Source organism: Branchiostoma lanceolatum, chromosome 1 (genome assembly GCF_035083965.1).
Source record: "Branchiostoma lanceolatum isolate klBraLanc5 chromosome 1, klBraLanc5.hap2, whole genome shotgun sequence".
NCBI lineage: Eukaryota > Metazoa > Chordata > Leptocardii > Amphioxiformes > Branchiostomatidae > Branchiostoma > Branchiostoma lanceolatum.
The window spans coordinates 30,343,606-30,369,777 of record NC_089722.1 but is presented as its reverse complement, the minus strand read 5'-3'; the positions used below and the strand labels follow the sequence as shown (position 1 = coordinate 30,369,777).

Sequence of the window (26,172 nt, the reverse complement as noted above, 5' to 3'; positions counted from 1 at the left end):
ATTGCCAAAAACATACTGTTAGCGGATGAATTAAGTGTATAGATACAATGCTGTAGTTAAAAATGTTATGAGAGAAACATGAAAACCTAATGAGCTATCTTACTACAATGAATATTAAATTTTTACTAATCTAACCTATGGCTTAACAAAATCAAAAATCATTTACCAATGAGTAGAAAAGACTGCAAAATGGGACCAATTAAACTTCTGGATGCTGAAATTTAAGAAAAATAGCCGTGGCCCAGAAAAGCTTGTTTTTAATGTAACTGTACTAGTAGCTACCTGAACTCGAATGCTAGCATACACACATATAATCATAAATGGTACAAAACAAGGCTTCAATGTAACTATTTTTAAAACTATGACAAAATCAAATATGTAGGAAGTGGTTACGAACAATCAAACATCCTAAACATTTGTCATTCTAATCTGGGGAAATGACAACGTTGGTAAGAGACCATCATATACCAGAACAACAATGCTCCAAAATTGTAAAAATAATATATCTGTATTCTATTTAAAAAAGAATGCAGACAACAGTGAGAGAGACATAGCAGCAAGGGAGAAGCAGGACATACAAAGACAACAGCTGGGTGTAAACCTGGGAAACAGATAAAGGAAGTTAAATGCACAAATGAAGATGAAAACAACAGGGCATTAAAGACAGTCTGAACCTGGAAATGACCAACAAAAAGAACAGTCAGACAGATGAAAAGTGAATGGCATTGTTAACCCTGGAAAGGAAGGGAACTACTGTAACTCAGTGGACCAAATTTCTGCTTGTAACTTGGTCTACTAAGGGCTAAGCACGTAGGTGAAGCACTTTATAAAAACTTTTTGGAAACTTTTCTCAGCTATCCATCATATGTCAATGATGTTCACAAATGAAAGACTTTAATAAATCTTTTCTGTCTCATTTTTTAGTCAATGAGAAAACAGCATCTATGTTAAACTTTGTATTTTTCTTTTTTTCAAGAAGTAAGAAAGAAACTAGCCTGAAAATGGTAGCCTGGATGTTTGTATTTTTCTTTTTTTCAGAGAGTAAGAAAGAAACTAGCCTGAAAATGATAGCCTGGATGACAGACACATTACCTTTAGTTCACTCCCATTGATTGCTACATGGGAGCAGACTAAAGCTAGAAAGTCTGGCACCCAGGCTATGAATAATGATACAACAGCACAGGGAAACATGGCACAGATGAAAGAGTGGTTCTGGTGCAGAATGACACAGCGACAGACTTGAAATCTCTCTAAGACGTGAAACAGGACAGAACGAGTGCTTGAGACATTTGTGACAGGTGTAAGGAGATGGCTGTGGCCTCTTGAGACAGTCCGTCATGTCCCCACCTTTGTCTACTTATCAAGTTCATGTAGCTGGCGGTAGGCACACTGTAGGTAGGTGAAGACACACTTCCAGTCAGGACACTTCATCCGCACCATATCTTCAACATCCAGGAGCTGGGGGACATCCGCCTTTTGTCTGAAAGTTGACGGTGAGGAGGGGGGCACCACAGGTTAGTCGTTACGGCTACACTACAGTCTAACAAAGCTCTCTTACAATCATGGGGCCTCCCCGGAAGAAGAGGCACATGAGAGCTGTGGTGGTATACGTACAGAATGTGTCGACGATTGGGATGAAAGAAACACTGATGTTACAACAGACATAATACAACTAGAACATTTTGAAATTCCACTGTCAGTGCGTTAGCCTGATACCCTAATCTCCAAGCAGACCTAAAGATCCGGCTCGTTCTTAGTGTTTTACGTGTGTTTTTGAACCATACAGTACATCTTTTTAGTAGTGCACCTTTCTTATTCTTCACCCTCTCCAATTAAAAAAAGCAAAGGTGCACTAAAGAAAGATGTACATGTACTAAGTGCCCCCAAAACATGAGTGAAAGACTGAGACTGTGCCGGATCCTTACGTCTGCTGGGAGACCATTTTCAGTTTGTGTCTGCTTCATAACGGTCGTTACCATACAGTATGTACAGAAGCAGACCAAGCTGAACAATGTTGAATATCAGGCTAACACCGCATCAAGGAAATTGGTGCAGTGCAACTACAAGCATCACCACCTATACTAGATGTACACGTATATACGTACTTGAAATGGTCATGTTTTCTTTCTTTTAACAAACATCTTAATATGATTTACCCATGACACGAACAGATACATAATTGAGAAAGAAGGAAAAACGAATTACAGTTGAAACGTATCACAACTGAAGTTTTCAGAGAGGTGTAAAGACACCATTGATCGACTTACTCTGCAGTATCGAAGGCTAACTTGAAGTTGTGACCCTTGTTCTTGGGGTCGAGGGAGTCGTAGTCAAAGGCATCGGGGAAGAAGTGGTGGATGAGGGCGCAGAAGGCCATGCCGTCATTCCAGCTACTCGAGAAGTTGGTGATTTCCACATGCTGCAAAATGGACACAAAAAAGTAAGTAGATTAGATAGATTTCTTACTTCTTTGTATGGGAATCACACAGTCCAGATATGCAGCTTGTATGTACTCTTCAGTACAAACCTGGTGTGTTACGCCATGAGGCGGTTTACCGGGTATGCAATACAAACAAACGAACAGAACACATTTTACGTAAAAACCCATGCTTCTCTAAGACTTCTTTGTACCAGGAGTACACTTCTGCATTCTGTTGTTGTAAAACTTTCCCATGTGAAAATTGGGTGAACAAATGTGACATATCTATCCATCAGTTATTGTGATATTCCCAAAGATTGTCAATGTACCAGTGTTTGATACAAAATTCATGATTGCACTCTGAATTAGCCATTTGGCACCCAATTCCCTATTAGTTATTGTTAGGCAGCAGGTAGAAGGTTACTAGTAAGTTTGTAGTCTTTCTGTACACACAAACAAACCAAATACCTGAATCACCTTGATGGCAGTGAGTTTTAAAAAAAGACAATGCCTGGAAAAAAATTAGAATCACTGGTACGAGTAATTTCCGAGCCACAAAATGAAAGTATGTCCTACACTACTCACGTCATACGCTGAAGTCTTGGATCTGCACCATCTCAGTAGCATGTCCTTCACGGCGCTGGCGTTGGGCACGCGGGACGCTCCAGGTCTGGCCGGGGTACTGAAGCTACGCTTCAGGTTAGTACCACTGGGGATGGCAAAATAAACGCAGGACTGTCATGTCTAGTTCTTGACTCTACTTTCTCTACTTTTAAGTCTTTACTTTGTATTACTTGCAGGCCTAGCAATTATCAACATGTTATACAGTTTAATAACTTACCTTTTACATTATTTCAATAATCCTGATCAAGTCTTTAACAGTTACAGTGTGATCTATACTTTTAGTCACAATGCTAAAAACCGCTATACCACATTACATACATGTTACAAGTTCCTATCATCTGACGTTTTCTTAACAGCAAATAGCAGAAAGAAGTTTATTAGATAATGATGGCAAGGCCAATAAATTAGTATTCCCAATGAATGATTTTAACCATTAGTCAAGATGAGGAATTTTCAAATCACATCGAAAAAGTCTCCATTTATCCGAATTTATTTTGAAATGTGTTTTTTACACAGATTCAATTTTCAAAAAAAAAACTTGTAAATTGAGGAAATCATTTGTGTCTGTTTCTTATACAAGAGAAGTGAATTGAATTGGCCCATAGGTGAGTATTTACCAGGGATGTCTCCAGCTTTTTTTTCCGTCCAACTAATTGTTTGGAAGCCAATGTTGTTAATTTTCATTGTTAAATCTGTCATTTTAAGCTTACGAAAATATATTTTTAACAATTTCATGTCTGGAAGCCTTTTTGGACGGATGGGGTGAATTTTTTTTTTCTGTCCCAACAAGAAACTTTCAGTACTAGAAAGGAGGGACGGGTCCTGGAGACAGCTCTAATCCATACAATAGACACCCCGACCAATCGATCGCATTGAAACTCAGATTCATATCAGCCATGACCTGACAAATCGCTTTCTAAGTTGCGTTAACAACTAAATCTGACAAAACAAGCTCGCCAGTGAGATGGTGGAAGGTGTCAGCTTTTAAATGATGTTTTCATATTGACAATTTTGGCACTTTGGAAGTGATTGAACGTGCCTGCGATTTAACGTTTAGAAAAAATAGTTTCTACTACTTTTCTTTACACGTTAAATCGAGGGCACATTCAATGACTTCCAAAGTGCCAAAATTGTCAATCTGAAAACATCATTTGAAAGCTGACACCTTCCAGCATTTCACTGGCAAGTTTGTTTTGTCAGATTTAGTCGTTAACGCAACTTAGAAAGCGATTTGTCGGGTCATGACTGATTCGAATCTGAGTTTCAATGCGATCGATTGGTCGGAGTGAATAGAGAAGTTTGAGAATGTACCTTAACACATCAATGAGTCTCTTTGGCTTTCTGCACATCACATGGGGGATAACATGCAACAAGACGGGAGAACAAGAAACGGGGAAGTTAGATAAACGGCTGTGGGTGAGGCAGTTAAAGACGTATCAGTGTATGAAAGCATGGTGTTACTGGGTTAAGTTTTCTGTAAGTGAGCAAAATTAGAATGGTAGGTAAGCATAAGTAGGTTGGGACATAACAATTACTGTACTAAAGCAACATAGAAGCATACAGGAAAACTAATTTTTCCAATGTACTACTCAACTACTAGTGATAGAGCAACTACCGGAAACTACTTAATCATGTAGTGAGTGTGGCACTGTAACTAATAACATATATTAAACTGGCACAACTAATTCAAAGTTTTACACATTAGTAGCCTCAGTACCAGCCTTGTCAGGCCAAAGACAACCCACTAAATGGTATCTGGTGGGATTATGACTTGAAACAGGACTTCAAAGCCCAACAAGGCTGATAAGCAGAGGTAGGAAACAACTTGGTGAGTCAAATGTCAATAGAGTTGCAGTACTGAGAAAAACTGACAGGGGGTGTAGCTGCACAAGGGAACAACAAGAAGAACAGACAGTGGGTTATTTTTATCACAGACGACATAGATGTGACCACAGAGGAGAGGGCGCGCTGTAATAAAACAGGGAAAGTCAAGAAAAGACAGGAGAAGCACAGATGGTTTAGGAGTTGTTGTTGTGTTGTTGTTTTTCTTCCACAAAGTCTCACCCTCCAGTTTTGGGAGCATCTCCCTCAAGTTTCTGGATGAATGCGGATTTGGCAGCCTTCATACTGTTGCTGCGCCCGGCTGCCTTCAGTCTGTCCATCTCTTTCTTCTTCTCCGCAAGCTGGCGGTCGATCTGGTGGGCCGCCTTCCGTGGCCTGGCAGGCTCTTCCCTGTCGAACACGCTACGGGAGCGAAGAAAACGAAGGATAGGGTTATTGTGGGCGGAAAATGAAGGAGGCGTGTCACTTTCCCTCATGTCAACTGAAATAGAGAATAACTTGTTTGGACGCTTTAAGAAAAAGATGTTTAAGTGGTCAGAAGGACCATGAAATGTACAGGGCAGGTAGTATGTAGTCTTTTGGCTCCTGGGAATCAAACCCGGACCCGTCAGCACACAAACCCAACGCACTTACCACTAGGCTAAAAGGTCTGAACCAATTAGACAAGAGGCGCTTGAACCACACTGTTACAACCATATTAAAATCAAGCCGTTCTGCTTGAATCTTCTACTGTAAGACGCAGTTAGACAATTATTATTCTTTTTAGACCATAACACAACTGTTCGAGTTGACCCTGTGTGCTTGGCTACAAACCTGAGCATAGCAAAGCTACATTGCACTACTACTTAGCAACTTGAAAAAGCTAGCATCATGCTTAAACTTCAGTTGACTCCTTTAAACTGTATGATTATCATTTCATTGATATGACCGATTACAAATGTACGTCATACAGTGCACTGTTGGCTCTATGTCATGATCCAGCTTTTCTAAAGTCTTATATATAACACCCAAGGAAGTAAATGGGGACCAAATAAAAGCAACACATACCGGTAACACCAGATTCAAACCAACCATTTATGTCTAATAAGCTTGAATAATTGGGATTAGTTATATCTTGCTTCTATGTTGTAAGCTTAGATGAAGAACTTGTAATTGCGGTTTCAACAAAACAAAATTTGGTAGGATTGCCCAACCCCAGCCTTGGCTAATGCTAAAATGACAGTCTTCACCCAACTGACAGCCAGAGGGCAGGAGTTTAAATGACTTACGGGTCACCTAGCATTAAGTCTGGCTTAGGCTGGGTTCACAGACTCTTTCTTATTATACCTCAGCTGGTCTACGTGGGTACATGCATATACACCTTCTAGCCCTGCCACACTTATATCACTAATAAAAAAGGTAGGTAAAAATAGTGCCATAGCCTTTCTGAGGTCGTAGGGGCAGTGGGGTGTTATCCACTGTGTCTAGGGTACAGTATTGGAACTCCTTTCACTGTCATTTACATGTACCTTCCCAGCAAAAGTCAGGTACTCATTTTACACCTCTGCAGAGTGAGGAAAGTCATGTTAAGTGTCTTTCCCAAGGACATCAGAATGAAAATCATGCTGTACTAGACATTGTATAGTACAGCACAGTTTTCATTTTGATGTCCTTGGGAAAGACACTTTACAGTCACTGTGGTAGACATATATCAGTTACATTTACACTTTTTGTTGTTTTTGTTCAAGTAGATACTAGTTTTTGCAGTGCAAAAACGTGCAACAACTGACCATTACAGCTGTTAAATTTGACATTTTCAAAGGCTCATCCAGTTTTACGTTCTGCCTGGTACATTGGGGGGAAAGCGATAATCCTTCACTGGACCAAGGACGAATCATTTTGAAGAGCTGACAGCAAAATGCCAGGGACACCTTTCTGACCTCAGGGTCAGGTGTGTCACAAAGGAAAGGCTTCATACACCACAGCAGCGCAGAAAACAGGATGATCTTACAAAACAAAACATCACACTTTCAATTTACACATTGAAATCCATGTTCAAAAGGTTGAAGGTCCTAGGTCTGTCTGTGAATCAGGGCTGTGTCCACTCATTGTTTGGGAGTCGATTTTTTTTTTAATTTTCATTGTTGAATCTGTCATTTTAAGCTCAAAAAAATACATTTTCGTCAGTTTTACCTCATGAAATTGATATATTTGGGATGAAAAGGGTTGATTTTTTTTTTCGTCCCAAGACGCAAATTTCAGTCCTGGGACGGAAGGACGGTTCCTGGAGACAGCCCTGCTGTGAATAGAATACTGTTGAGGTTCCTTGAAGTTTTCATGTTGAGGTAATAACTAAGTATCAAATGTCATTGTGCATTTTTGTACACGTCAGAAGGCTAAAGTTCTGACTCCGTACGTTGGTTTCAAGGGAGACAAACAACTTTTTATGTGACTTGATCCTAAGGCAAGAAGAGTAAAAAAATTGCTCCCAAACCCTGTAATTAGTGCTGTGATGAATCATGTACCTTGGGCTGCAAGTACCAATTATTCACCTTTACGACTTCCTACACAACTAAGACTTTCCCGTCTGACAATATTTATGTCGTAAACAACACTTCTTAACAATAGCAATAAATCAACCCTTCTCAATTAGTTTTCAAACAAACAAACAAACAGAAGAATGAACAATAATCCAAGAATCCTATTGAAAATCTGTTGACAAAATTAGAGAAATATCTACAGCTAGCTACAGTACACAAACCTTATTCACGATTTTGTTTGCAACTTAAAGAGATAAGACCAGGGCTGTCTCCCGCTTTAAATTTTCTTCTGTCCCATTCATTGTTTATGAGCCCATGTTGTTAATTTTCTTTGTCAAATCAGTCATTTTACGTTTACATTTTCATCAAATTCATGTCAAATACTAACAAATAGTTCAGATTTTCAGGTGAATTTTTTGTCCGTCCCAACAAGCAAATTTTTGTCCGAGGACGGAGGGACGAGTCTTCGAGACAGCGTCTTGCATCCGATCGTCTTATCCCTTTTCTTATCTACCCCCCCCCCCCCAGTCTCTTTTGCCTTGGGACATACCGGTAACTAAAATAGCCATTGTATTACCTCTACCGATGACAGAGATAAAAGCATTGAATCGAAATGAGCATAATTCGGCTTTTCAAACAACTCAAAACAACAAAACATGTTTTTTAACAGCCGATGGTAAGTATTCTCAAAGGATTCTTGACTTTATTTCTTGTTTGTAAGACAGAGGAGTTAATTTGCACTCAGACTGAGGTCTGAAAGGTGAGCACATTAGAGTTTAATCTATTGTGATGATAACAATCGTTGGACAGTTTGAGCTGCCGGTGCCTCGGGCAAGTTGTGCCAGTAAGTCGCACAGTTGTACAGTCTGTATACAGATCACTAGTTACTGATATCCGTGGGACCTATCAACATAGGGGTCCTGGTCCGCAACTGAATAAAAGGAAATGTATGTTTGCCATGGGATAACCTAAGACCTAATTTTAGACAACGAGTCTTCACGCCTTAAGAAAGAATTAGAAAGACTCAAGTCAAGAATGTATGCTTGGAACAGGGGCACTCTACTGTGGAGGGTCCACATCTAAGAAATATACTCTTAAACCTTACATCTTATCACGGAAATTAAGACATCTATTTCTGACCACCCTCAAAGGTCTGTAGGTATACAAGATGTTTTAAATTAGCTTTATCTTTATAGTAGACAAGTGATTGGTGTTAAATGTACAACAGATAAAACATGACATTAAATGTGGGACAGCCCTGGCCAACAACCAAGCCCTTGTTTTCCACTGAAAGGTAATGAATGTGTTAGGGAAAGAAGACTGACATGTGACCATTTACTCTATACTTTAGCCATGGGGACTTCCGCTCCAAGAGCCATGATTATAAACGGCATCATCTAAAAACAGGACATCTTAAAAACAAAGAGCCATTGTGCAAGATGCAAGATCATTAGAATTTTCAGTATTTTCCTTTCATTAAGATATTCTTTTGAATGATACAGATACATTGCATGTAATGAAAATCATGCAACAAAAATATCACTGACAATATTCCCTCTCAATATCTTTCTCGTGGTGTTTCCTATAACACAAGGCAAAAAGAAACAATACAAAAACTTTGAAAGAAACTTTGTACTAGGCATCATCTTCATTGTAATCATTCTTATGTTTTTCATTTCGCGGTAGGGAGAAAATGGATTGTTCACAGTGGTTTTTTGAAACAATAGTAGCGTTACAGTCATGGGTGGGCAAAAAGTTTCGTGGTGGTTTTAAGTTCGCGCTGAAGAGTTCACCACGAAAATTGCGAACATAAAACCACCACGAAGATTTCTGCAGTTAATAAAAGCGATATCTGATGGCCTCAGGGTTGGGTGGTAACTTGTTTAGACACAATCACTTGTAAAAGTCGTTATTGATAAGGAAGCTCATTAAAACACTCCAATTTTAGAGATAAGAAGGAAGGAGTAAAAGAGATGTTTTGAAACATCCTTGCAATATAATTGCCATGTATTGTAGATCTAGGATGCAGCTCTCTTTGATTTAATCAACTTTGAAAATTCAATCTCAAATATCCTTCAAGATTCCTGGAAAAAAGTTTCACTCCTTCAGTGAACATAGTTGTCTTTGGCTCTTTCAAAAATCCCATTATCTAAAGGTAACTACAATTTTTCTACAAGTTGAATCCCAATTTGTTTAGTTCTTGAGGTAGGAAGGTAGGCTTATACAAATGTAGGTAGCTTGAGTTAGTTCAGAGAAATTCTGGAGGCCCAAACCCTAGGCCTATCACTGCAATACAAAACAAGTTTGAATGCAGCTAGAGTTTTACTGTATCAATGTAAAACTATATGTTTCCTTATCCTTGCTTACAACTATTCTTTGTTAACAAACTTCCCTCACTGAAAAGCAGATCTCATATAAAGATGTTGAAAATTACAAATCACAGAAAAAAAGGAACCACCTATGCAGAATACAGGTCAATTTTTGGCCTATAATTGGAGAACCCTGTAGAATTATCTGGGTGTTGTGCCCACCTATGGAGAAGCTAATTATACAGCAATATCTCATTTAATGGTAGCTTAGAGGATCCTCAGTGGTAAAAATAAATGAGTACATCAAAGAAGAGATAGGTGAACACATTACTCACCCTTCCTGTTAGTCACTAGAAACTTTATACTGTTAGTCAAGGACTTTTTATGATCATTTTGTTATTTTGTTTTTCAACAGTCCTTTTCTAATTATACTGTAACATCAAACTTTTGTCAGGGACTCTAGATTGTTTCTCCCACTTCATAAAGAAAATAGAGATTTTGAAGCTTTGAAACAAAAGACTACCGGTAATAGTGTAGCCTTTTCTCTAAAGCACTCTTGTATCTGCAACTATATGATTGCAAAGACCTCACCTAAATTTCACTAGCTGAACAAAAATCATGGCAAATTTTAAGTGACCCAAACTGGGGAACTCCCAATGCAGTACCTAAGGGATAAGTAGGTTATCTTTGAACAAAACACAGCTAAGCTGAACGAGACCAAGAAGTTTTATTCCCAAGCGACTACTAGAACCAATGGATTAATCCCTGCGGCAGCTAACAAAGGGTGAGCTATGGCTGTGGGAGCGAACATGAAGCCCACACCATCTGCCCTATGTTGGTCCCGACCTCTCCCTACTGGAAACAACCCTCTTCCACCATCACAAAGGGATCAAAAGTACGGGGTAGTTTTTTCACAGGGAGAACGCCTGGGTTCCTTTGTGGGTTAGCACTACCGCAAAGCAGCAAACAGGAAACACTGTGGTGACTAAAACTGTTTGGAAACACTCGGAAAAACTCATTACGAGGCCCCTTTGGGACAGCTAATGCAACCTAACTGGATTTAGACAATCTTTCACCACTTGTTGATTCTTCTTTTTGTCAGAAATTTTACATATGGCCAGGTCTTTTGATGCGAAGATAAAGCAGCTTTCTCGTGCAAACTTCACTATTTACTTTTTTCCATCCACGGTTGATGCAACAAAGACAATTTTGAGTGCAAAATAAGACTTTTAGAACAGGATGTTACAGTAAAAGGAACATCTCAAACGAAACTTATATATTTTCTCACAGCCTAAAGCTGACAGATCTTGTTACTAATCTTAAACTTTAAGATTCTCCTTCACAGAACCTATCCCTCACCTGCCAATCTTCCTTGTCTCTTCAGCCAAGGAGGTTAAAATTAACCTCCTTGCTTCAGCCTTTTCTTCCGTAGATTGTCTACTTTTGACCACCTGCGACACAGACGTTCCTGAGGTAGTGTCTCCCTCCGACTTTCTCCTAGGGATCCACACAGCTTCCGATGTAAAAGACGGCATGGTGAAAGAGACCGTGTTTTACCGACAGAACGTTCCTTCCACCAGCAGCACTCGCCGACCCAACAAATGAAGCCTTGCCCGGAGTGAAGTCTGTTATTAGCATGCGTTACCGCTGTGTGTGCCCCGCGGACACATGAACCGATTTGCATGACAATGCAGCTTTGCCTACGTCATTTGTCTGTGGTGATCCCTATTCATGAGAGAAGGTGTCTGTCACTTGTTGTGGCTACAAATACAAGATATCAATTCTCTCCTCCCCCTTTTCGAGCAGACAAGCACGGTGCTTTCCAAGACTTTTCAGTCCATAACATAAGCCTCGAATGACAGTTAAAGCTAAATGCAAGCTGTCAAAGTTTTAAAGTGTTATTCCTTTGATCATACGATACACCCGGTGTAAGTACCCGGCATTACGATACTATCTCCTATTTTAAAAGCAGTAAATCAGTCGACTAAAGCGAAGGACACACCTGCGATAACATTTCTGAAAATGCGTCAAAGAAAACTACTCCCAAGCCTAAACAAAGAAAGGCCACTTATTCCCATCTTTGGCAGATACAATCTTCATTTGCCTATCTTAAAAAGACAACCTGTTAATCAAGTACATCAGTATACGATGCTAAGTATGGCAAGAACAAAATAACAAATTGCATTGGTTTGTATACATAGCTTCAAAACTATGACATATTTCACAAGTTATTTATACATTTGGCATACAGAGTGACCAGCTTGGGGATAAGATTTTAGATATGGATCTAACAATTGTTTCCAAGAGATTGGATATTCCCATAAGCTAGGTTCCCCATGTGAGAGTTGTGCAATGGGTTGAAACTGATGCACCAAAGGGGGTATTGGAAAGTACCTATGTGTACGTCACAAGGCAGTGATCAGGGTTTACTGTACCGACTGTGCAACAAAGGTGGTTACTGACCCTGGGATAATGCAGGTGTGGGAAGGGTGGGCAGGGCACTGATCACAATGATAGTGGTTAGTGATGATCGTTCGCACCTGAGCTTACGGCAGGTGCGAACATGACGTTTCTAACAAGAGCAGGGATTCAGAATACTGTTACATTGGTTAACATATGAATGAACTGGATTAAAACAAATACACCAGTATATAAAGGATCCTATAATCACACTACTTCGTTTGTACTTTTTTTTCTGCTTGCTTGCTTCAAACTTATGAGAAATTTGCAAGTTAAGGGAAGTCTTAGAGATAATTATAGTTTTTGATGAAGAAACAGAGAGGAATCTGTGCTGCATTTTCTTTCTTTTTTAACTGTTACGTGCACATTTTAATCAATGTTTTCTCCTTATTCAACCAAAATGAGGGTTCTTCAACTGTACTTGGGATAGCCAGTAGTATATTTTTTTTCTCCTGAAGTTTCCTTGAAATGAAATGACATTGTAAGACACAAGGATGGATATTGCATTACTAATGCGGACTGCCAATTGTGTGTTTGTACACATTGTATAAGCACTTCCAGCGGCACATTGTGTAAGTCAACCACATGTCATGTGGACTTCTTGTGATTTATTCAACAGAAACAGATGGCTGAAGAATAGGATCTCATTCAACTACACAACCCGTTCATGCTGGTTCTTTTGACTGTCAGGAATTGAATTTATGAGAACTTCTCTGCCCCTCCCCCTAAAAAATGATAGCTATAAAGACTGTAGGAACAAATTAATTGTAACATGCCTTTCTGAATATGTAACAATTCAGTGTGACTACACAAACTAAAATCTGACTGGGTAACAGCCTAAGATGTAACCATCTTTACTTAGGCTTTGCCTGCGGGGCACTGCTATTCCAGTACTATAGTTTACCGGAAAGTTGTGTTTGTAAACATGTCATACAAACTCAGCCATCCTTGTCTCCCATCCATATGGATGAGACCTGTATGACTAGCCAGCAAAAGCAAACACGACCATCCACAACAAAAGCACTAGAGACACAGGACTTACCGTCATGCTATCTTTAGTGGGGGGTTAGGCTACACTGTGTATACAGACCAAACAAAGACTAAGAGACTGACATTGCTCAGAGAATGTTTGAGAGGTTTTATAAAGGAGAAACGGTATCAACTATGCAAAGACATGTTTAGAGAACTTTGCCTAGTTTCATTCTTTTCATCACACTCTTTTATAGTTCTTTCTATAACTAGTAAAAGCTACAATACAATAATTCATGAAAGATCAATCATCAATTCTTTTTACTTATGTTCTAGTATTTTGGACTATATTAAATTGTTGATGAAGATTAGACATCCAGTAATTAGAAACGCCAAAAATAGTTACTCAAGCAACTTGATAAACTGGATTTATCAAGTTGCTTGAGTAACTATTTTTGGCATATATCAAATTGTACTTTTCATTTCTTATTTTACATCAACTTTTCTCTTGGGTTTTCCCTGTGACTGCACAAGAACTATCCCCTCTTCCAGTGGATTTAGGACTTTAATAAAGGTTTCCATACAGACTTAAGAAGTCAATCCCTAAGCTTTTCACATGCAAAGTATGTCCAGTGCCTGGGGAATGGTAATTTGTCACATACAGCCACCCTAGGCAGGTCACTGGAAACCTAGGGACACTTCAGAAACTCTTAGGGGGGAGGGATATCATTCCTTGGTTCGTTCAGACCCTTGTTATGCGCAGCTAGCTTCATTGCTGTTTCAGCAGCAGGGTATATTTCTACAGGGAGGGGTTGCTAGCCTTTCCCCTTTAATATGTTCAACACACCTTCTTGAACTCGGACCCCCATTTTACGTCCCTTCCGAAAGACGGGTGCAGCCCCAACCCGACCGACAGCTTGTGCAATTCCTTAATTCTGTCATCATGCTATTTTCATGGCAACTATTTTTTTTTCTACAAAAATAACTTTCTCCTTGTCTTTTTTTGACTTTTGTTCATTTTCTCCCACCCCTTTCCCCTTTCTATCCTTCTTGGTTCATTCCTAAGATTTTCTATTTGAATGTAAAGGACAAAGGTTGACCTCAAACAGACACAACCAATTCACATCAATTCCCTTCTAACTGAATGCTCCAGACTTCTGTATTTCACTTCAAATGTTGGAGAAGCATTATTGATTGAGACAGCATATTGAGCCAAACTTGCTGAAAATGACTTAGTAGGTAAGTTTTAAAAAGTGGCACTTTTATACAACAGCTAAGCTGGACTACATAGATTTGTCTCCGCGTCTTTAATTTCTCTAAATGCAAATAACTGCCAAAGAATTGTTGAACATAAGAATCAATAAATACTAAAAACTATCCATAGAATTTTTCATGAATCATCCAGCTGAGCCCTTTGAAAATTTGCAGATGCGGTAACTAAAACTGAAAAGGTCTCCCAGCAACCACCTGTTCCAACAGTGCATCTAATGAAGCCTCAAAACGTCTTTCTGAGGGGCAGAACTAAATCAAGTTACAACATTTAACTTTCGTCTGGTATATTACAGCTCATGAACTTCTCTTTGGTAGAAAATGAAAGGAACCGAACTCACAACAGACAACTGTCAGACACCGACTGAGACAAAAGCAAAGTTTTCACAGAAAAGACAAGCTAGAGAAGACAAAGTACAAGTACCTTGTCTGAGATCGATGTGCTAACAGCTATCCTGATGGTCTCCCGTCACTGTTCATCACCAGATACAAAGTGCGGAGGCGGGTCGGACACAGGGGTAAGCCTTTCTGGGACAACAATACGAGGGGGGATCAACCCCGCTGACTCAGAACACCACAGTTCTCTGGAAATGCAAAGCCAGCCGACAGAATCCCGCATGATGTCCTGGTACAATATGGAGGGTTGCCTGGGGTTTCTCAGTACCCAAGTAGATGTCTTTTGTACATCCCTCTCTTTCTCTCCTAAGGATCCCATATCTTTTCATAATCATGCATGAATTGTAGTATTTGTACAAGACCGGTTTAATGAGAAAACATTATCATATTACAACAATATCAATGTTATCCTCAGGCTGATGTTGTTTTTGTTTTTTGATAAACAGTTTTAGAAATTTCTATGATTTTCGCTGAAAGATAACACACTTACTGACAATACCCAATTTATAGACTGCCACAGCTTCTCAACTTTGGAAACTGACTTCCGCCCAGCACAGCTGGTCAGCCTGTTGTGTATGTCTGTAAATCATGAAGCTACCCTCTGCTGCTTCTGTGCAGGGCCTGACAGACAATACAGACAGTTCCAGGGACCCAGCCTTTGTCATGCCCTGTTGTGTATACACTGTAGTACAAGCCACCACAGTGGGACATGGCTACGCATATTTTCCTCTTTTCATCGCCACTCTTCCACATGGGAGGGCAGTGGTTGATCACAGAATAGGAAGACCACCAAAGTACAGACTACATCAAACATCGATACTTTGAGACGTTTTCCTTTTTGCCAGTTCTATTTCTAGAACACAATAACCAAAAAGGAAAATTATAGGAAGGGCAACAACTATTTTACTGAAAGTTTTTTTGTTCACAATTCTTAGATAAGATTTCGAAATTCTGAGTCTGAAAAAGTCAGAACTGAAGAACAATATAGGGTTATTACCTCCTTGGAACTTCGGATGATTTTTCATCAATTTTAGATGTTTTTATTATGAGAATAATGCAATAGATATATAGATGTTCAACACTGGACTGTGAAAGACTTACATGTAAGGTTTTGAGTCTGAAATTGTCAGCTGTATTTGCTTACTTAGGCCCAACAAAGATGGGATAAGTGTGGGAGTAGTACACAGTGGCTTGTGTGATGCCTGTTTGCAGATTGCCATGCTCCACAAGCGGAACTAAGAGCTTGATACAAACGGGAAGGAATTACACAAATGTATGCGTGTTCTTTTTGTTCTGGACCATCAAGTTCGAAAGCCGTGCTTCCTGATATGCTAATAAGACAATCTTTACTTAAGATAGATCCCATCTGGAAGCTATAAGTCATTTGGGGGCTTATATCTCTGAAGTTTGAGTGAAAATTTACCTTCTATCCTTATACTGGCATTTCCCATACAAATACAGACAACTAGCTGATTGTAAACATATCTGAAAATATTGATCCCTAGGAATAGACAAATTCTCTGTAATAGTTAAGATAAAGATTTTAAACTATTTCCCAGCTTTGGTACTTTTTCTACATACTTAGTAACCTTCAGTGACTGCTGTTAATAATCTAACCATTGAAACTGTTCGGTACGAAAGACTTTGAATGTTGGTTAGCCAACCATCCAGTAAGAATCAAGCATATTATGTTCAGCCAATCCCCCCATCTCTCCTTCCAACTTTGGCCTTTTCAAAAACAAGCCTCAAGGAGTTGAAAACTCAAGAAGTTTTTGAAGTCCCTGGCCTTGCCTTTGGGGAATACTGTCCTTGTTTACATAATTAACAGCTTAACGACCGGTGATAATCACCTTTGGCACCATTATCAATTAGCAAGTGGGAGATAATCTCTGATAATTGACCTGATAAGGACATGATAAATACATCAACCCTCCCCCTGCAAATTCTCTTTGCATATCACAACAAACAACCTCCTTTAAAAACACCTGGTGTACCAGTCCCAAAAATGTAGCCTCTAATCAGGTTATCACAATATATGTTTTACAAATGTAAACAAAGGAACAGTAAGCTGTGATAATTTGTACAGCTAATCTGTAGATGGAGTAAATGTCTTGTATTTGTAGACCCTGTGAAAGTTGATACCTTTACTACACAGATCACCCAACGAATGCACAAACACCTGTGTTAATAAGAGAAACATACCACTTACAAGGCATGACTAGTGATATAGAAATTGCCCGCTCTATACCAATGTTGTTGCATATTCTTTACAATACCTTCAATGGATCAGGAAACATTAGCATTAGGGCTCTTCAAGAAAAATCCATTCTTTTTCATAGACATGTTTTCACACAAAGTCATTGGTTGTTGTTGTTTTTTCATGTTGTTGGCTTTGGCATTCGGTATGTAGAGAATTATCCTTGCTCTAAGGCATCGTAAAAACAACACTTGATGTCAAGAACTCCATTCTTTTTCATAGACATGTTATCACACGAGGTCATTCATTGATTGTTGTTGTTTTTTCATGTCGTTGGCTTTGGCATTTGGTATGTAGAGAATTCAAATTATCCTTGCTCTAAGGCATCGTAAAAACAATACATCAAGCCAAGATCACAGCATACCAGGTGATAACATCTACTAAACATAATTCCACCAGGGTACATGATTCCACCACCCTGAACAGATACGTCCATATCAATCTCTAACCGAACGTCACCCAGTATACCCAGTAATGCACTTCCGTATATCTAAACTGTGCATACCTGGAGGGTACTGCACTAGAGATCTCTCAAACCCACTGTTTTTCAAAGTGGCGGATTTATGTAACCTGGCAGATTAATGTTAATGTAGGCTACCTCTGAGTGAAGTAAATAGTACTGTATGATGTCTTACCTGCCGATCTTGGCACCAGGTGCAGCGGCTCCTCCCGAACCACCCCAGGTCTTGGTCTGACTGGTGACTACAGTCTTGGACCGCACACTACCACCTGTAGGAAATAAGACAAATTTGAGACAAGATAAAGCTATGGTCATGATAACAGATAATTATAACAATGACTTAGGTAATGAACGATGAACAGTAATGTCAACTCACACAATTCCGTCTGGCACCCACAACATTAAACCAAGGACTTTTCAAGAATGTCTTGAACACCTGGATATCTGAAGTGTGCATACTTCAGGGATTACTGATGCTGCAGTTGTTTGTTGAGACCCTTATAGTGCCTATAGCTAGTGGCACATAGGGCAGCAAGTTTCCTTTCTGTTTCAGTAGCAGGGTACTAGACTAGGTATATTTTTACAGGGAGAGGTTCCCCTTTAACATGCTTGAGGCACCTCCTCAAATACGGAACCCCTCTTTTACGTCCCTTCCAAAAGACGAGTGCAGCCCCAACCAATATGTCCTGACCCAGGATTGAATAGGGGTCTACTAGTTACCTACTCTCCAAGCAGAGGTTGGTGGGGAAGTTTTTGTCAGCTCTCCCACCAGCAGACAAAAAAGGGGCATATGATAAAACGGTCACAATCTTCCCCACCAACCTCTGCTTGGAGAGAACCAGGAGCTCAACTGTGAGGCTGCTGCCAGTTGAGCTAAAGGGACATCCCAATACTGCATTAGTAGATCTCTTTAAATTGATTAGTCTTAGGGTACCTGGCGAATCATGAGACTGGACAAAGTAGAGAGGAAAAAATTTCAAAAGACAATACAATACTTATCCTTGATGCCAGACCCCCAATCTCTAAACTATCTATCTATCCACACGATAGATGTTTCGGAGATTGTGGCTCTGGCATCCAGGCTATCTAGTACTGGATGAGCCGTTCTTACCACCATTATCAGTTACCGTCTCTGTGGTGGTTGTCTCTGTCTTCCCACCAGACCCAGTGGTTGTTGTTTTTCTTACGGTAGTCGACATTTTGTCCTTCTCTTCCTTCTTGTGTGGTTTCTCTTCCCTCTTGTCCACCTTTGCCTTCAGCCTCGAGTTCAGCTGATCTTGCTCCTTCTTTTTGTCTGCCTGTCTCAGAGAGCTCAGTCTTTCTGCAGGCTTCTCCGAGAATCTCTTAGTCAAAGCTTCAGTGGTCTTGAGACTCTTCTTGTCCTTGTCGTCCTTTTTGATGTGGTTGTTGGTGACCTTACTCTGATTGTCTTGCAGGTTGGACAGCACTTTGGACACTGTGTGGTTCAACAGACCCTCTGTAATGTGCAATGAAATTATACACTGGTTAGAAACATCAGATTTTTCCTGGCACATTTAGGATGTGGTCAACCTGCAAAGTCAAGACTGAAGAAAACTACCATCCCTGAAGATCAAGAATTTCACCTGAGTTTTTTGAGTCTCAAAATCTAGTTAAAAACGACTGAGTTGCAGCACAAGGTACTATAAATGCATTTAAGTTTGCGTGGGTTTTTTTTCGCGCTAAGGCGAAAATGGAGTGTTCGCGGTGGTTTTAAGTTTGCAGCAGCGCTATAGTCACACACTGCTACAGTATTGGATGAAATTTAAAACCACCGTGAACATTTCTGCATTTACAGTAATATGACCACTTCACCTGAAATAACCATGCGTATTTGTCACTCGTGCAAAGAAAGTGAAACACATTTGTTGTAATTCTCAGAACTTAAAGCTTTTTGTTGACATTTGATACTACACAAATTCTTTTGTTGAATGTTGGCCGAGTAGAAAAGGTCACATTATACTACAGTCTTGAAGATAAGAGGTTTTCTAAGAGCTTTGTGCCATAGCTTGCTGCTGCACTTTGTCTACCATTTATATGGATCAGTCCCTTAGGCCACACCAATTTGATTTCTTGGTTATCGGTTTTTGAAAAAATGCTAAATTCCAAAATCAACATGAAAACAGAATCTCAGAGGAAAGTCTGTACTTTGGTGAACACAGTTTCAGGGTGTGAACAGGGTCAGGTGCAAGTGCTCACCCCAGCCTTCTGTTTTCATGATTTTATTTTTGCTAAAATTTAAAAAAAAATCTGTTAACCAAGAAATTAAATTGGTGTGGCCTTATCAAAATTGAAAGGCACTTGAAAGCCGTTGTACACGATACAAAAGCCATCTGACGTCAATCATGTTACCAGGACAGAATTTACCCAAATGTATTCTGATATAACCTCCATTGAAATTAATCCGCCGGGTTACATAAACCCGGCACTTTGAAAAACAGTGGGTTTGACAGATCTCTAGTGCAGCATCCCCCAGGTATGCACAGTTTAGATATACAGGAGTGCATTATACTGGGGGACGTTGGGTTGGAGATCTGTTTGGATGTATCTTTTCATGGTGGTGGAATTATGTCCCCTGGTGGAATTATCATAAAGTTAGTTGTATATTTGCACGTTACAAGTATTCCTCGTCAAGCACACAGCATACTAGTAGTCATTTCCAGGAATTGCAAGCATTCTAATTTAGCATAACTCTTATATCTTGCTAAAAGGCTCTGTGAAGTCCTTCTTTCTTTAATCAAGCATTTTATCTCATTTTGTGTAAAATACAGTAAAAACATTTTGTTTGGACAACTTCCCCCTCTCCTTTTTAAGTCCTACTTGTACATCACCCTTCAGTGCTCTTTTCCCATTTATCTTAACCCTTTTTGGATGCGTTCCAAGAAACATTTACCAGTCATACTGTAAATAGAATTTCTGTGGCCTCAGCGTTGGCTTCACAACATAACACCGCACGACAGGTTGTATTTACGATCCTAATTCTGTACATGGAAAATTGGTTTCTTAGGGTCATGAGCCCTATCAAAAATTCATGCCACTCATCAATTATTCAAAACGATTGCCATGAAGCAACAAGGTAACAATTTGTTGAATTCTAAATGGCTAATGACAGTCTATGATGACAGAGTTGTGGTCACTTCAGGTTACTGACAGTCTAAATGTGTAATTTAAGTACGCCGTTCACCATGTATTTTTGGAAAATCATAAAGTATGCTGCAGAACAATAGTGGCCCAGACTAAAACATTAGTAGCACAAAATAATTGAATTAGAACAAGTTATCAAAATAACATCATAAAGAAAATAAACAATGCTAGCTGTAAATCTTCGGTTTCCTTGGTTGCAATCAAACAATATTGTTAACAAAAACTAACTCCTATAAAGACAATATTTGTTTTTTCCCCTGTGTAACCCCTATCTGTTATAGAAATGGCCAATCTGTTACAAAATGAACGAATGTACCTTCATTTGTGAGTACGAGAAAACACAACGGTTACCCAGTGTTTGATAATCTTCCGTTTTCTTGACAACACATGAAGTCTAAATTTCAAGACAGTACACAAAAACAAAATGAAAGTAGGCTTGGACATAACATAACATTCCAATGAATGAGACATTCAGAAACTCTACCTCACCTGCCTCTAGGTGTTCACAATGCCTCCGTACAAAACCCTCAAATTGTCATGCATGCATGCTTTCTGCAGCTTTGCTCCCGCGCTACCCAAACTGGATTTCTGGGACCTTGGCCAAGGAAATCATTACAGATTGACCACAACAGGTGGAAACCTGCGATAAAATCAATCTATGGTGCAGTTACCTGACAGGGAACTAAATTAAAACAACACAACCCACTTCATTAGTAGTCATGGAAAGCCATGAGGGCGTCACTCCTTCTTGGCAGGGCTTCGTCCTTATTTAACGGTCAGGTACCTTCTTAAGACTGTTCCATTACTGACTAATATGTGGGATCACTCATCCCCTTCCTTCCTAGAGAAATTTTGTAGGATATCACCTTTAAAAATTGATGTTATGACCAAATGTCCGCTTTATTTCAAATACACATCTTTATGTGTATGATTTCTTTGACCACAAGATCCCTATTTTTCTTTAAGTGAAAGGAACCTTAACATTTGTGGTTGCTACAATGGATCAACATAATCCATCGTAACTGTCTCTTTTGTTAGTTTTTATCTCCATGAAAAATGGAGATATTGTTTTGGGTGTGTCTGTCTGTGTGTGTGTGTGTATGTGTGTATGTATGTATGTGTGTATGTTTGTGTTTCCGCACCACTCCAGTCAGCATAACTCAAGAACCTCTTGATGGATTACAATGATATTTGGGATGTGGGCGGGTGTTGTGAAGCCGAAATTTAAGGTCGATTTTGGGCCCCCTGGTATGTGACCTTGGTACTGCAGCAGAATTGCAATTTTTGTATCTTTTGACCTGGACGTGCTGTGGTCTTGATGTTCGGATGGCAGATAGCTTGTGATGTAATAAAGAAGTGGTGTATGTTTGGGCCCCCTAGCAGCTTCCTCTGAAACTGCAGGGGCGTTTTTGTGAAAATCTTCTAAGGAGAATAACTGAACAAAGGAACAACGGATTTCCATGATATTTAGTATGCAGGTAGCTTAGATAGAGATATACACAATGAAGTGCAAATTATGCTAATTGGGACTTAATTTGCATAGCTAATGAGGAAAATCTATATTTGCAGTGTTTTCCATTATCAGACTCAAATACATGTAGCGTATGTAGTTTATGGAAAGTGGGTCATCAACAGATACCAATTATGCAAATAAATTCCTAATTTGCATAATCAATGCAAAACACCATATCTCATCCAATTGGAAAATTATAGGACTGTCAATATGATACTTAGTAAGCAGGTAGCTTAGACAGAGATATACATAATGAAGTGCAAATTATGCTAATTGTGACTTAATTTGCATAGCTAATGAGGAAAATCCATATTTACAGTGTTTTCCATTATCAGACTCAAATACATGTAACATATGTAGTTTATGGAAAGTGGAGCATCAACAGATACCAATTATGCAAATAAAGTTCCTAATATGCATAATTAATGCAAAACACGATAATTCATCTAATTGGAAAATTATAGGACTGTCAATATTGCAACATGTAAGTTAGATAAAGGTGTGACCAAGCATATATTATGCAAATGTATAAGTCATTTGCATGAATAGAATTGTTCATGGAGATATGAGGTCGTGGAACTCTTGTTTCTTCTAGTAGCCTGATATGCTGGTAGTAACTGTGAAGGGAGAGGACTTTACAAGCTCTTTTCCTCTAGATAAATTACAGAATCTTTTCTGTTTTGTTTTGTTTTGTTTAAAGCCAGCAAGTCAACCAATGACTTCTTGTCAAGTTTAGAATCATATGCAGGTATTTCCTCCACATACATGTAAGTGTTGATCTATCAAGCATAAAGCCTAAGGTTTAAGTCAAATGACTAGCCCTATACCAAGAGCTGAACATATTCACTAGCTGTGAAATGAGACTCAAATACCACAAAGTCGGCGATTAAGAATTACAATAAGCAGGACATGGTAAGGGTCTTAGGTTCCTGTGCAGTAATTGGTATAATGCAAATTTCAATCCTTTTAGTGTAGAGTTTTAAGGAAAAGAGCTGTTGATGTGTTTTGCCTTGTGAATGTGTTTTAAATGTTTTCTAAGCATGGTTTACTTATTAGTGTGTAACTTGTGGAAGAAGATCTTTTCCTCATGAGCAAAAAATCCTGGTTTGAAATTTAATAGAACTGTGAAAAACGTAAGTTGAAGTCATCCTTGCACATAATACTATTAATAGCCATGTACATATTTCAGTCAGTTCAGTTCATCCTCAGTGAGGTGACACAAGTGTACATGTACATAAGACACATCTTTATTCTTGACAAACAATTGCAACAGTTCCAACACTTGTTCCCTAGTTCAGTTGCCTAGTACCCCATAAACTAATGACACCATTCCGATGCACCAAATACTCTGCTAGTCATGTGCACATGTATGTCAACTATTTTATTGTGTCTACATGTTAATATCAACATAAACAAACACAGGGACGGTCTGTCGGCACGACGGCATTTTCTACGCAAGAGTAAGAACGACACGCACCTCTTTTCTTCTTCCGTAGGATCCGCAAGGCAGCGCGTATCCTCTTCCGATCGTCGTATTCTGTTGTCTGATCAAGCTGAGGAGAGGGTGGAAAGTCTTATTGTAGGGTAGAAAATGATTTTCAAAGGTTCAAAACCTAAAGATTTCCCTTTGCAAGTTTCAACAATTGATTTGATTCAAACTTATCAATTTGTGGCAACTCTCAAGTTTGTATGTTGTGGAGATACATGAAATATATGGTCACACCAAATGCATGGCCCAAATACATGTACCAATATACAAATGTATTTATAGTCTATAAACGTGATGAGTCCACAACAGGCATACCAACTTGAAGATAGTTGTATAAGCATGCTTTGTAGGACTGCAAAATATGATCCATTTGAAGGTGTATTCCTTAGTAATATTTGCACACAAGCACAGGCATAATCCTTGCAACATACCTTGAATGCATTCTAGTACAATGTGTATCATGGTTCATAATCCATTCTGTTGTAACTATCTACTATTGTCTTTGTAACAATCAGGATTGTACCATGTACGGGAGGGGGGGAGCAAGGTATGTCATAAAGTAGTTTAATCCGGTCAGTGCCCCCAACTATTTTTTGTCCTGCTTTCCGCACTTTTTGTTTTACAGGCAATGAGAACCTTCACACATACAATGTACACACATGCAAACAGATACACACACACACACATACACACTCACTCACACACACACACACACACACACTCACACGCATACACACGCATACACACACACACATACATACATACAGATACAAGCAGACAGACTTGATCGATTAAAACGATATCGGGGAAGAAAGATGAAAGACAATCGCAAAATAACACATAAGCATGCTAAAGGAAGGCAGCAAAGCCAAACCTTTAAGAACGGCAGATAGAAACACTCCAGAATCTGAAAACTGTTTAATAGTTCTGCAACAACACAGTCAAAGAAACATCAAGGTGTTACTTATTCGGCGGAACATAGCAAGGTGATAGAAAGTAAAGGAAAAGACCCAAAGAGAGGAGGTTTCTGGTTATTAAGAACAGTTCCTGAAAATACAGAAAAGAAGAAGCAAGATGGCACTAGGTATAAAGTATAAAATTAAAAAGCAAAACTTCTCTTCTCTTCAATAATTTTTGAATATCCTAGTATGTACAGTAGTAAGAAAATATTCCGACACCCCAGCCTCCTGACTATCCTTTTCTTCTTGCAATCTTCAAACGTTCAGGGCTGTCTCCAGGACCAGAGACGGAAATTTGCACGTTGGGACAGACAAAAATTTCAAACCATTTTGTCCAAAGAACCTGAACTACGTGACCCGAAATCGATGAAAATGTATTTTCATAAACTTAGAATGACAGCTTTAACAACGAAAATTAACAACAAAGACTCCCAAACAATGAGTGAGACGGGGGAAATTTCAGAATGGAGACAGCCAAGATCCAGAGACCTAAAAGATGAAACATAGAAACAAAAGTACAGCAGACTCTAATTATGTCACAACTGTTATTCTATAGCTGTAAACACACTCTCCAAGCAGAAGTTTGGCTCCGATTGTTTTTTAGCCAGCCAGAGCCGAACCTCTGCTTGGAGAGTACTGTAAAGTAGCAAGACACAGGGATAGGTTGCAACAACCTGGTGCAACCAAATAAAACCTTACCAGCTTCTCCAGCTGCTCCTCATCTTCGATGCTGTCCAGGTTGTCCAGGGCTGCTGTGACCTTGACCTCTTGACCTTCGTCGGCCATTCGCTTCTTGACGCAGCTTCTGTCCTGAGACTTGGAATCGGGGTCCTTTACCTGTGGAGAGTGAAGCATGTTCAATCGTACGGTTGAAATTCTTTCAAAACATTGAATACTAAATTAAATTAAATATGATATCCGATATCTAGTCTGAAATGTTTGTGTCACTGCACAAATTCAGGTTTTGTTACATGCACAGCAATTATCTGGGTCATGATCAGTCTGACACAACCACAAGCATAATAAACAATCGATAGATTTCTTTCAGGTTCGTATTTTGTCTCAACGTCAACTATACTCGCCTTGCCGCTGTCCACACATCCTTTAAGTGTTTCTACATATGATTCACAGCTAACGTCTTCACAATCATACACAGTTGGTAACAGAAATAGTACATGAACATACTACCAAGCTGTGATGGGTTGATACAAAGCAATGCATAGTCCACAGAACTTCTTATTCCAGTGGCTAAGTTCAGACTGACTGACCCAAAACCTGAGGCAGCTCCAAACCCAACCCAGTTTTGAATATCGTCAGCAAATTAAAACTAGGTGTGCTGATGACATCATATAGGTGCCCCAGTAATGTCATACCCTGCAGGTACATATGTCGGCCTCTAACCTACAGTAGAACCAGTAGCACTGGTCTTTTTTTAAGTTTAGAAACCTACATCCGACTGGGGACAACTCAGTCAACTTTTTTCACTTATTGCATATTAATGTACAGTAAAAATTGAAACTCCCTT

The 26,172-nt window shown here is 39.3% G+C and overlaps 1 protein-coding gene across 4 annotated transcripts in view; it reads right to left on the bottom strand.

Moving 5' to 3' along the window:
- LOC136448143 (cytospin-A-like) overlaps positions 1–26,172 on the bottom strand; it is a 71,847-nt gene that overhangs the window by 2,374 nt on the left and 43,301 nt on the right. Inside the window, exons 11-19 of one of the 4 annotated variants that reach the window (XM_066447328.1) lie at positions 25,347–25,484; positions 23,677–23,752; positions 18,636–19,001; positions 17,700–17,793; positions 5,108–5,287; positions 4,355–4,384; positions 3,005–3,128; positions 2,268–2,419; positions 1,348–1,480 (exon numbers count right to left, since the gene is read on the bottom strand). In XM_066447328.1, coding sequence (XP_066303425.1) covers positions 1,354–1,480; positions 2,268–2,419; positions 3,005–3,128; positions 4,355–4,384; positions 5,108–5,287; positions 17,700–17,793; positions 18,636–19,001; positions 23,677–23,752; positions 25,347–25,484 — 1,287 coding nt within the window. In that variant the 3' untranslated portion in view covers positions 1,348–1,353. The remainder of the gene's footprint in view (positions 1–1,347; positions 1,481–2,267; positions 2,420–3,004; positions 3,129–4,354; positions 4,385–5,107; positions 5,288–17,699; positions 17,794–18,635; positions 19,002–23,676; positions 23,753–25,346; positions 25,485–26,172) is intronic. The other 3 variants (XM_066447312.1, XM_066447320.1, XM_066447337.1) reach the window with 3 other exon arrangements.